Source organism: Bufo gargarizans, chromosome 3 (genome assembly GCF_014858855.1).
Source record: "Bufo gargarizans isolate SCDJY-AF-19 chromosome 3, ASM1485885v1, whole genome shotgun sequence".
Lineage (NCBI taxonomy): Eukaryota > Metazoa > Chordata > Amphibia > Anura > Bufonidae > Bufo > Bufo gargarizans.
The window spans coordinates 70534588-70548053 of NC_058082.1; the positions used below are offsets into that span (position 1 = coordinate 70534588).

Consider the following 13466-nt stretch of genomic DNA (forward strand, 5'->3'; position numbering starts at 1 on the left):
ATTGCGGAACGCGCACAGACAGCATCCGTGTTTTGTGAATCCGGGATTTTCGGACCGCAACACACACAAAGGTCGTGTGCATGTAGCCTAATGCTGTGCGCTCCTGCAAGAAGAGCAGCGTATAGAACAGAGGATACAGAGAGTGATTTCCAGACTGCCTAAGGCACTAGCGTTTTCCTGGGTCTGGCAGGGTTTAGCAAAATCGCTTCCATTACTGATAATACAACCATCTGCATCTGTTATGAACGGATCTGGTTGTATTTTCTTTAACATAGTCAAGACGGATCAGTCATGAACTCCATTGAAAGTCAATGGAGGACGGATCAGTTTTCTATTGTGTCAGAGTTAAACGGATCCATCACCATTGACTTGCATTGTGGGTCATGACTGATCCGTTTTGTTCCGTATCCCAGGACGGAAAGAAGATCGCAGCTTGCTGCGGTTTGCTCTCCGGTAGGGGAACTCAACCAAACGGAATACATTTTGTAGCACTCCGTTCTGTTCAGTTACGTTTTGTCCCCATTGACAATGAATGGGAACAAAACAGAAGCATTTTTTCTGGTATTGAGCCCCTATGACGGATCTCAATACCGGAAAATAGAAACGGTAGTGTGAAAGTAGCCTTAGGCTGCTTTCACACTAGAGAGTTGTACACTCCGGACTTGGCGTGTGAGTATATATTATTTATAATAATATATCATTTTAAATGACATAATGCTGTCACTGTTATCTAATAAATGCCAGAGCGCTAAGGGTTACATAGCATCAGAAATCAATATAATGCTATGTAACCCCGGCAGTGCTAGAAGATTGGAGTGTACAACTCGCTCGTGTGAAAGCAGCCTACAATGGTATCTCACACAGGGGGCTTTCCAGTTCTTGGTGCCTTTTTTTGCAAAAAGCAGCTGCAGATGATGCACGGGAAACACAGAACAAACATGTTGTATTTTTTTGCGTTGTGGAGGCACAGAGAGAGGCCCCACGGAAGCACTACATAGTCACGGGAATGGCTCGGCATCGGTGATGTGGTGCAAAAACAGCCGGGCCCGTATATTGCAGACTGCATGAGCCCTTAGTAATACAAGCCTTTAATACAGATTCTGATTGATACCTCTGGCCAAGCTCTAATTTCTTGTGACCTGCTTCTTTCACTACCTAGTGGGAGACCGGTTTGCATGACTACTATAGGGAGCGGTCAGTGCTCCATAAAGCTGAGGCTATTTCTTAAGAATTGCTATTGCAACACTTTTTAGGGGTCCTGGTACCAGCAATGTCCCTGTCATTCACCAAATTCTATGAGCCACTATAGATGGCTTTCTACTGATGGGGCCACACCTGCCTATTTACAATTGCTGTGTCAGTATCTATAGTTTAGACATTTTGCAATCTGGAGATTAATCCTTTCATGGTGCCTTTTACTATGACTGGTTCTGAAAGGGGGAGGGGGGGGGGGGGGGAGAGAGACAACTGTATGGAGTCTAGTGCAAATGGTAAGTTTAGGCTGCACCTTGGAAAGGTTTACTTCAGCAAATGGCATTTATCATGTAAAGAAAATTAATACCTTGCACTTACTAATGTATGGCGATTGTCCATATTGCTTCCTTTGCTGGCTGGATTCATTTTTCCATCACATTATACACTGCTCGTTTCCAGGGGTTTTGACCTCCCTGCAATCCAGCAGCAGTGGTCGTGCTTGGACACTATAGGAAAAGACGCCTGGATACGAGCCGTGTAAAATGCGATGGAAAAATGAATCAGGCCAGCCAAGGTGGCAATATGGACAATCACAATACATTAGTGAGTGCCTTGTGTTAACTTTCTCTACATAATAAATGCCATTTGCTGAAGTGAGACAACCCCTTGATTTGTGTACTATTCCACGATTTCTCCACCAAGATATCATGCGGCTGATGTTAACTGAGACGTGTTAATTATCCATTAATGCATCTCATAATTTTATTCCCATCAGTATTAAATGTTAAATATTCCATGCATCTCTTGGCTGGCTGTTATTCTAGATAAGTCTACCATCAATGCATTGTATGGGCAGTGCCAGTTGTCTGCAACCTATGGCACTTTATTGTAAACACTGGACTCTGTCACCAGGGACCTCCCTATCCAACTATGTGCATAGACACCTACCTGTGGTTCTCCTGATTAATGTGCTGTTTTTCTTTTGTTAAACCAAGGTTCCATATCCAAGTTATACTATTTGTTAATATGCAAATTAGGCCTTGCCTAGGTGCAAGGAGGGCATCACCATTGCTCTTGTTGCACTCAAACTTAACTTCTTTCTGTGACCAGTCCCTCCCTTGTTGCTCTTCCACTGCCTGGTCCTGTCAATCAATGCAGTGAGGGAGGGGCTGGCTACAACAAAAAAAAAAAAAAAGCTTGGGTGCAAAAAGAGCAAGGGTGATGCCCTCCTTGCACCTAGGCCTAATTTGCATATTAACAAATAGTATCATAACTTGGATATGGAACCTTGGTTTAACAAAAGAAAAAACAGCACATATTAACCCCTTAGTGACCAGCCTGTTTTGGGTCTTCCTGACCAAGCGTTTTTCTTTTTCTTTTATCTTTGCCTTCCAAGAGCTAGAACTTTTTTATTTTTCCGTCTATATTGCTTTATGAGGGCTTGTTTTTTTTTTTGCAGGAAAAGTTGTAATTTTTTATAGTGCCATTTTGGGGTACACACAACTTTCTGATTAACTTCTTCTGGGAGGGAGATGGGAAAAACAGCAATACTGCCACTGCATTTTTATGTTATACATTTTACGGCATTCATTTTAATAAATAACATAATATCTTTATTTTCTGGGTCAGTACGATTACATACATAGTTTTTTTTTTTCACTAAGCTTTTTTGCAATATAGCCTTTTTTTTAAAAGAAAAAAAAAGTTTTTGCATTGCCGCTTCCCAAGACTATTTTTCTTTCTTTCTATGGAGTTGTGTGAGGGCTTGATTTATAGAGGACGACTTGTATTTTTCATTGGTATCAGTTTGAAGTAGATCGATTTTATTTTTTTATTTCTGTGGCAACTAAGAATAAATGAGCAATTCTGTCTTTTTTTATGGCGTTCACTATAGGGGATAAATTTACATGATATTCATGTAGTCCGGGTCATTACGGACACAGTAATACCAAACCTATGGGGAGATGATTTTATTTTATTTTTTCATTTCTTTTATTGAATAGAGTATATCCAATGGGAAAAAAAAAAGCTTATTTTTTAATCAAATTTTTGTTTGCTTAATAAATGTGTTTTGTTTTACCACTTAATAGTCCTACAAGGAGACTATAACAGACAATATTCAAATTGATTTTACAATGCAATGCCCCTATAGTTATAGAAAGTCAAATTGCAGCGCTTACCTGCGAATCGTATCAGAGCCACGGATGTGGCCACGACAAAGCCAACATAAACTGTGTACAGAGTAGAAGGGTCCAGCTTCTGATAAAACAATATCCTTTATTTGATGTGGTAAAATCCATACAAAACAAGACAGATGCAAAATCGACGCGTTTTGGATCTCAAGTTAGCGATCCTTACTCATGATAAAAAAATTCAATCTGTGACTCTCCCATATAAATACACTTCCTACAATCACATGCATAGAAATAACATCACATGATAATCAGGTGTAGGCAAATCACTAAACATGGGATGACAAATCCAACATGTGCAGGAAAAAAAAAAACGTTACTAATTCATTGATACTGTAAAATCAAATCATGTTTTTTGTTCATGCCTGTGGGGAAGCAACTACCAAGTTCGAACATCCAATATGCCGCTCTACTTAGTAGAGCGTATTATGGTTTTAATCTGTTTGGTGGTACATCCTATATATGTGTTGAATGCTTCATGCAATATATAGGATGTGCCACCAAACAGATGAAAACCAGTATACGGAGACATTTATCAAACATACCTCACTATCAAACACGCAATGTTTCTTCTGCCACTTTGCCACTGTACATAAGGGTAATACAAAAAGTTTTAGAGTTCAGGGTGTGGAGATGGTCACGCTCCCAGTTAGGGAGGGGTGACCATAGACACAAACTAGTAAGTAGAGAGGCATATTGGATGTTCGAACTTGGTAGTTGCTTCCCCACAGGCATGAACAAAAAACATGACTTGATTTTACAGTATGAATGAATTTCCCTGCATGTTGGATTGGTCATTCCATGTTTTGTGATTTGCCCACACCTGATCATGTGATGTTGTTTCTATGCACGTGATTGTAGGAAGTGTATTTATATGGGAGAGTCACAGATGCCATTTTATATATGAGTAAGGATCGTTAACTTGACATCCGAAACGCTGTTGATTTAGCATCTGTCTTGTTTTATATGGATTTTACCACATCAAATAAAGGATATCGTTTTATCAGAAGCTGGACCCTTCTATTTTTTTTTTTACACATAATCCCTATAGTGCATTGCATTTAAATGTCAGTGCTATATTGACATTGACCAGCAGGCTGCACCGGAGAGGCACAGCTTGCTGGAAACTACTCAAGACAGGCTTGGGGCCTTCATAAGACCCCAGCCTGCCTTTACACACATCGGCACCCCGCAATCATATTTGTGGGGTGCCAATAGGAGACAGAGGGAGTCCGCTCCCTCTGTCAGCACTTTACGTGACACGGGCAATGGTGCCCGCCGCATGTAAAGTGTTAAACAGTCCGGATCGGCACTCCTGCCGGTCCAGGCTGTTAGAGCCGCGGTCCTGCTCTCATGTGTGAGCCGGAGACCCGTGCAGTGCTTAGACTGGGCCGCCATAAAAAAGCAGAGACCCAGCCTAAGGCCCCTTAGTGACCGCCGTATGGGTGGTCACTAAGGGGTTAAGAAAAAAGTACTATAACTCGGGAACAGAGCCGCAGGTCAACAAAAGAAAAAAAAAAAAACTAGATGTTTGCATTTAACGTAAATTCGGTTTCTCTTCTGTTCATTGGGGGACACAGGCTTTGACCATGGGTATAGCTATTGCCACTAGGAAGCGGACACTAAGCACACAGTGTAAGTTCCTCCCTCTTCAGCTATACCCTTCTTACGGGACCAAGCTAAATCAGTTAGTTAAAAAGCAGTAGGAGAAGCCAGACACAAAAAAATCACACCATGTACAAACCCAGAACCACACAGGCCCGAAAAAGCCCTTAAAAGAATGGGTGGGAGCTGTGTCCCCCCCCAATGAACGGAAGAGAAACAGATTGTACGGCAAGTACAAAAATCCTGGGGGACACAGGCTTTGACCATGGGACGTTACAGAGCAGTCCCCAAGGGTGGGCATAACAAGCAACCCTCCCGTCAATCAGAGAACCGCCGTCTGCAAAACTTTACGCCCTAGAGACTCGTTTGCACACCTTTGCATCTGCTCTGTATAAAACTTGGAAAAAGTATGCAAAGACGACCAAGTAACCGCCCTGCACACCTGGAGGGCCAAAGCCCCGTGATGCACCGCCCAAGAGGCCCCCACTGCCCGAGCCAAATGAGCAGTCCCCCGGGAGGGCGAAGCCCCAGTCCTTAATAGCCAAACTAATCCATCGGGAAATGGAAGTCTTTGACGCTGCCAGCCCTCGTCTCGGTCCCTCTGGAATCACGAACAGGGAATCCGTTCGCCAGAAAGATGCCGTCTGGGACAGATAGACTTGAATGGCTCGTACCAAAACCAGGGTATGGAGCAACTGCTCCCGAGGATGAGACGGGTCCGGACAAAATGAAGGGAGAACAATCTCATTTAGATGGAATGCCGACACCAGCTTCGGCAGGAAGGACTGCACAGGGAGAAGGACCACCTTATCCTGATGGAGGATCAGGAAGGGGCGACCGACATGACAGAGTCACGAGTTACGACACTTTACTGATAGACACCTTATAAGACAGGAAGCGCAGCGACACCTACTGCAAAGGCTCAAACGGAGAAGATTAGAGAGCGTTGAGCACTAGATTAAGATCCCAAGGATCCAATAGAGGACGGAAAGGGGGCGCAGCATGCGCCACCCCCTGCAGAAAAGTCCAAACCGCTGAAAGCGAAGCAAAATTCCACTGAAAAAGAATGGAGAGTGCCAACACTTGCCTTTTGAGGGAGCTAAGAGCAAGCCCCAAGTCCATGCCCGACTGCAGGAAAGCCAAAAGTCACGGCAAAGAAAAAACAACGCGAAACAGCTGTCACCGCTCGCACCAACTAAAATAGGACTTCCAGGTAGATTCTGAAAGACGACGGCTTCCTGCTCCGAATCATAGTCTGGACCACCGCATCCCCCCCCAAAAAACGAGCCTTCAGTACGGCGGCTTCAACAGCCATGTCGTTAAATAGAGCAACAAAGTCCTCAACCTTGTTGTTGAACCGTGAGGCCATGAGATCCACATCCGGCCGACCCCACCTCTAGCAGATGGCCTGAAAGACCTGCGGGTGAAGAGCCCACTCGCCGGGATTGAGACGCTCCCGGCTGAGGAAGTCTGCGATCCAGTTGTCGACGCCGGGTATGTGAACTGCCGACAGTGCCGGAACATGTTTCTCCGCCCCGCTGAGAATCAGCGCCATGACTGCCAGGCTCCGGGTGCCGCCCTGGTGATTGATGTAAGCCACCGCCGTGGAGTTGTTGGACTGAACCGGCACCGGACAACCACTGAGATGGTCGGCCCAATGTCGCAGAGAGCTGAATAGCCCTCAACTCCAGAACATTGATTGGAAGGAAGCGCTCCTCGCGTGACCATACCCCTTGAACATAGAGATTTTCCAACACTCCCCCCCAACTCTTGAGGCTTGCGTCCGTTGTTAATGCCTTACAACGGAGAGGGAGGAACGAGCGACCCGACTTCAACATCGGAGAGACCATCCACCATCTGAATGCCTGGCGCACTGGGGCGCAATCCCAGCTGGACAGAATGGCTCACTGAAGCATTCTGGTATGGAATTTTTTTAAAATCAAAAATCATTTATTGATTTTTAAATAAACCATCAATAAAATACACATTTGTACATAATGATCAAAATCTTGTCAGTCATTTACAAGGACAGAAATCTGATGCGATGACATCCTTAACACAAGACGGCATCCCAGGCCGAACCCAGACGCCAGCCAGGGTAAAATAAGCCCCAGGGGGGGGGGTGGGGACCTGCAGGAGCAGACGCACCAGGGAGGTCTGCCTCCTACAGACCCCATGCTAAAAAAACGATTTCGTTTTGTCCCTGTAGGAAGGGTATAGCTGAAGAGGGAGGAGCTTACACTTTGTGTGCTTAGTGTCCACCTCCTAGCGGCAACAGCTATACCAATGGTCAAGCCATAGTTGTCAGTGATAGTTATACATGGGGGAGGTGTTATCAGTGATCGATAGCATTCTCTGTGTAAGTATGTATACATAGATAGCTATCTATCACTGATAACACCTTCCCCGTGTCCTGACAACAGTGCTTAGTGTCCACCTCCTAGCGGCAACAGCTATACCAATGGTGAAAGCCTGTGTCCCTCCAATGAGACGGATGAGAAACAGCGTTTAAACAGATGAACAACAGCCATGTGTCCATGCAAACAGATGGATAGGGAGGTCCCTGGTGACAGACTCTCTTTAAAGCAATTTTTTCGGTCTAGGATCCAACAACACCTAAAGTCCCTAACATGTACTCCATAAAAAAAATAAAAAAACGTCCCGTCATGCCCCGATGGACAAGCAAGTTGCTTGGGCCCATGACCACTGCAGCCATATGCTGCCTAAATGGTACATCGCTGCTAACGTACTGCTGAAGCAGATGTGACTACCAAGGCCTGTGACTGGCTGCAGTGGTCATGGGACCAACCAAACCACTTCCTGGTCCTTCGGGGAATAGAAATGGCTGGGAACAGGGCATGGTAGGGACACAGAGGTGTTTTGTTTTTGGTTGTCTTCATAGGGCACACATTAGGACTCAAGAGGCGCTGGGATATGACCCATATTACCTTAACTTGACTTTTTTGTTATTGAAGGTTTCTTTTTATTCTGACTTGGGATTTTCCTATGTTAATCCTTATAGTAGTTGGGATGAGTGTGCATTACCTGGTTTCCGAATAGTACATAACTTCCCATCCTCGTCTATTACAACAGTCAGAAGTCCAGTGGCTAAACTCTCTTCTTCATCAGTTGGGTCCACAACAATGTACGTGCTGTAAATGAAACAAAAGTGAACAGGGCTGGTCTCTAATATGACATGGCGCCGGCCAGTGCCAATATATGTATGTATATAATATATGTTATTAGCGGCTTTCCTATGTTCCAGTTCAACATTTGCAGTACATCCAGATAGTGGTGAATGCATATGCAGAAAAAGGACAACGTCTTGTTCATGTTGGATCTGATCAGCTTTTTTTTGTCTTTTGGCGACAGTATATGTACAGTTTATTGCTTTCGGTCTGATTAGCATATTAACACTTTAAATGGGTTGTCCCGTTAAGACAACTTACTCCCTATTCACAGGATAGAGAGATAAGTGACTGATCGGCAGGATCTGACCACTTTGGCCCGTCACCACGCTCGCTGCTGCTGGAGATAGCCCGGTGCGTATCTGCCGCTCCATTCAAACGGGGAATACGGGCACCTGTTCTCACGACTAGCGAGGGCCCCAGTGGTCAGACTCCCGCCAATAAGACACAGAATAGCAGATAATTTGTCTTAATGGGATAACTCATTTGATAACTGCAAAAAAAAAAAAACACAACATACAAGCTTTAAAGGGTTTCTAACCACTTTGATTTCACATAATTAGGTGTCAGACACTAGCGATCCGCTAGCATCTTGTGAAGGTAGACCGATCCTCTAGGTGCTAATGACGCCCCCATAGCACCTAGAGGGTCATTAGCATATTAATATAAGTTCTTTTTTTAGGTAAACGGCTGCCCCAAAAGCTATTATAGCAGGATTGTTTGGCAGAGCAGACACTAGCGGATCGCTAGTGTCTGACACCTAATTATGTGAAATCAAAGTGGTAGAAACCCTTTAAGTGCAGCTATAATGTCATAATAAGATCAGTCATCAGCTGCTAAGCCCCTGCGCTTCACTGTAAAGCAATATTAATCAAAAGTCACTTACTGTAAAGGGGCTTCATACAGAATTTTATCTGGTCACATACCTGAGTACCTCTGACCTCCTATAGCTCTGTGCACATTGCACTGGTATACATTGGCCTACAGTGGTAAATGTCACCCATGGGGTCCCATTATTTAAAAACACACATGCACAGCTTGTTCTCCATTTACTGCTATTGGACTCCTTAACTTCTGGAGACAGGAGCAGGTCCCAGAGATGAGACCCACACCTATATGACGGGAATGGCACACTGACAGATGGGAATAGCCATATAAAATGGTTTTTTTTTTTCCCACTGATGACCTATCCTCTGGAGGTCCAACACCCGGAATAGATATGCTGTTTGAGAAGGCAGCCTTCTTGCTGCTTTTTCTAGGCCAGTAGGCCATTCAAAGTGAATGGGGCTGAGCTGCAATACCAAGCATAACTGCTATATAGTGTACAGCGCTGTGCTTGGTAAGCAGCGGCGCTCACAGGAGTGTCAGTGCCTTCTCAAAAAAGCTGATCGGCGGGGGTCCCGGGTGACTGAGGCTAGGTCATCAGTAGGGATGAGCAAATCGACTTGCATAACACTTAGTTTGAATACTGTACGAAGCAAGCGCTCCGTACAGTATTAGAATGTATAGGCTCAGATGAGCCGAAGTTATTTTTTTTTTTAAATCAAATCATTTTTATTGACATTGAAATTTCTGTTTTCTTTTTTCCAAAAAAGACATTTTCAGGGTTCACAATCACAATATGACAAAATGAATAACAGAATAAAATTCCATCATGGCTCACAGCAACAAGCATAATAATTATTACCATAGCACAGCATACTCACACTTGAGTACATGAAATCGCAGAGAGTAAACATCCCCCAAAGTCTACCATATCCCTAAACAGGTCAACTTTCCCTTGACCAACAGGACATCTCCCCCCCTCCCCCCCCCCCCCTCCCCCTCCCCCCCCCCCTCTCCCCCCCCTCCCCCCTCCAAGGTATCATCGGCGTAAAGAGCCACCTTATTCTGGACATTACCGTATCTAAACCCCACAATATGAGGAGACAGGCGTATCAAAGCAGCTAGTGGCTCAATGGCCAGAGCAAATAATAGGGGCGACAATGGGCATCCCTGTCTGGTGCCTCTTGCCAATTTAAAACTGTCCGACAACCCTCCATTTGCTCTAATACGGGCTCTGGGACAGGAATACAAAACCTGCACCCACCTCACAAACCGGTCCCCAAACCCCATAACTCTCAGAACACCCCACAGGTACGTCCACTCCACACTGTCGAATGCCTTAGCGGCATCTAAGGAAAGCAAGGCCCTATCCCCGCAGTTGTCAGCCGGGACATTCAGACCAGCATACAGCCTCCTGATGTTGATAGCCGTCGACTTCCCAGGCATAAAACCTGTCTGGTCAGGATGTACAATAGTCAGAATCACCCTGGACAACCTGTTCGCCAACACCTTAGCCAGGAGCTTCACATCAGCCGTAAGAAGCGAAATTGGTCTATACGATTCTGGAAATTTGGGATCTTTCCCAGGTTTGGGAAGTACTACAATTATAGCCTCCTGCATTGAGGGTGGAAGCGAACCAGTCTCCAGTGAGTATTCCAGCACCTTGAGTAATTCCGGGAGAAGCATCCCCTGCATTTTCTTATATACCTCCACAGGCAAACCATCTGCCCCCGGGGCCTTACCATTCGCCATCCCACCCAGTGCTGCTTCCAGTTCCTCCAGTGAAATCGGCTCCTCCAGTCTCTCTCTATCCTCCTCCGACAGAACCGGCAACTGTGCCCCCTCTAAAAAGGCGTTCAGCGCTTCCCCAGAACTAGGGACAGTAGATTCATACAGTGACACATAAAATCCCTTTAATACCTCCAAAATTCCCTTGGTATCCTGCCTACCGCACCCATTCCCATCCCTCAGTTCCTGTATACAGGAGGATCCCCGCTGGGCCTGAGAGACGACCGACAGCAAATGCCCTACCTTCTCACCCTCTTCGAAGGACCTTTGGCGGTAAAAACTACGCTTCCGCTCCGCTGCCTGAATTAAGTGACACCTCAACTGCTCCTGAGCCCCCGCCAGCGCCTCACTATTAACCAGGGAAGGCACCCTGCCAAACACTCGCTCAGCTTCTGCCGCTTGTAAATGTACCTTAACATCCGCCTCCCTACGAGCCGAAGTTATTACTTCGCAAAGTCTTGCGAGACTTCTCATAACTTAATTTCTACTGTAAAAAAACATTTCCCGAACTCGCGTGGTACCTTGGAACCGAACCCAAGTTTGGGAAATTATTTTTTACAGTAGAAATTTATGAAATAATGTGAAGTAATAACTTTGGCTCATCTGAACCTACACATTCAATACTGCACATCCAAAGTCGATTCGCTCATCCCTAGTCATCAGTATTAACATCTAGGAAAACCTGTTTAATGTTATGGCACCTTTTACAACATGGTGGGCACATTTATTAAAGCGTCACTAACCTTACAGTATGTGTATATGAGGAATAACGCTATTTGTGGCCATTATATCACTTGTATCTGGCATGTTTTAGTTTGCAGTTCTCCCAGATCTGGTGAGTGGAAAAAATCTGCTTCCTAACTTTCTCTCTCAGAAGCAACACCAGGATCACAGAGGATGTTATAGAGAAATACTCATCTGACATGGATGTGAATATAGCACTTGGGCTGAGACACAAACTGTCGGTTTAGTTGCGCAGTATCTCTTTCCGTGCTTGTGTCTTCCCCCTTGTTCCTGCCTCTCCATAAGACTTCTATGAGATCATGTAATCTTATCCTTGAGTGAGCAGAAGCCATATAATACAAATTTCTCATAATCCTTGGTTGAACTTTATGGACTAATGTCTTTTTCAACATGTTTTAACTATAACTATAATTGTCAGAGTCAAAGTTATTTTAGAAAGAAGACTGTTTTAGAAGGGAGACAGGGACGGGAAAGAAACAGCTGATAAGATTGCCTTGTTTTAAAGTTCTCTGATAAGATCTATGGCAAACTTTCTTATGGTCGCTTGTACTACTGATTTATGTAAAGTTGTGTGATAAGTTAAAGGCACACACCATAATTTGCCACTTTTCAGAACAGTGAAAAGTCGCAAGAAAAGCAAGCGAGGCTTAGTGGGAGGCGCGTTGCCTCCAACGGCCGATCATATTTACTGTAATCTACGTACGTAAGAAACCGCTGCATTTTGCATAAAATTACTTTACACTAAGGCCCCATGCACACGGCCGTTGTTCACAGCCGTGTGCGGGCCGTGGAACCGCGGCCTGGATCCCTCCTGAGAGCAGGAGCGCACGGCGTCACTGGTTGCTATGACGTCGTGCGCTCCCTGCTGCCGGCACAGTACAGTAATACACTGGTATAGATCATACCAGTGTATTACTGTATTGCGGCGGCAGCAGGGAGCACGGCGTCATAGCAACCAGTGACGCCGTGCGCTCCTGCTCTCAGGAGGGATCCAGGCCGCGGTTCCACGGCCCGCACACGGCTGTGAAACACGGCCGTGTGCATGGGGCCTTAGACTGTAATATATAATGCCAGTCTTATTATATCTGCTCCGGTGCCTTTTAGAAGGGGCTGTCTCACTTCAGCAAATAGTCTTCATCATGTAATGTATTATTATCCCTATCGCTTTCTTTGCTGACTGGATTCATTTTCCCATCACATTATACACTGCTCGTTTCCATGGTTACAACCACCCTGCAATCCATCAGTGGTGGTCGTGCCTGCACACTATAGGAAAAAGCATCAGCCTATTTGCTCCGTAGGAAGCGCACATAGGCTAGTGCTTATTCCTATAGTGTGCAAGCACAGCCACACTGCTGAATTGTGGAGTGGTCGTAACCATGGAAACAAGCAGTGAATGAACCCAGCCAGCAAAGGAAGCAATATGGACAATCACAATACATTAGCAAGTGCCTGGTATTCACTTTGTCTACATGATAAATACCATTTGCTAAAGTGAGACAACCCCTTTAAGGCTCACTTCATTCTTACATAGGATTCCAGTAAGTTTTACATCAAGTACAGCAGCACTAGTCTTGTACCAATAAATAATAATATGGAACCCCAGATTGATCCAATTGAAGTCAGCAGAGTTAATCAATGACTGGATCCATGAGACAACAAAATCGCAACAGCGTCATGGACTCCAGTCACATCAAAGATCTCAGCACAACACCCTATTCTTTTCATGAAATGGACAGAAGATACTTACTCATCAAATACAGCAAACGATGTAGACACTGGGTGCTTCAGAAGGTTCAGCGGACTTTTAGATGATAACTGGACGGCCGCCAAGCCTGTATCTTCACTTATTTTAACAGAAGGCAATTGTACTGTGTATGGAGAGACCAAGAATGTCAGCACATACTAATAATGTCTATTATGTCTAAGT

At 44.9% G+C, this 13466-nt stretch overlaps 1 protein-coding gene across 1 annotated transcript in view; it reads right to left on the reverse strand.

The window, feature by feature from the left end:
- The window catches only part of EXOSC8 (exosome component 8), a 35834-nt gene that overhangs the window by 606 nt on the left and 21762 nt on the right, over window positions 1-13466 (reverse strand). Inside the window, exons 9-10 of the mRNA XM_044283494.1 lie at window positions 13287-13407; window positions 8037-8143 (exon numbers count right to left, since the gene is read on the reverse strand). Coding sequence (XP_044139429.1) covers window positions 8037-8143; window positions 13287-13407 — 228 coding nt within the window. The remainder of the gene's footprint in view (window positions 1-8036; window positions 8144-13286; window positions 13408-13466) is intronic.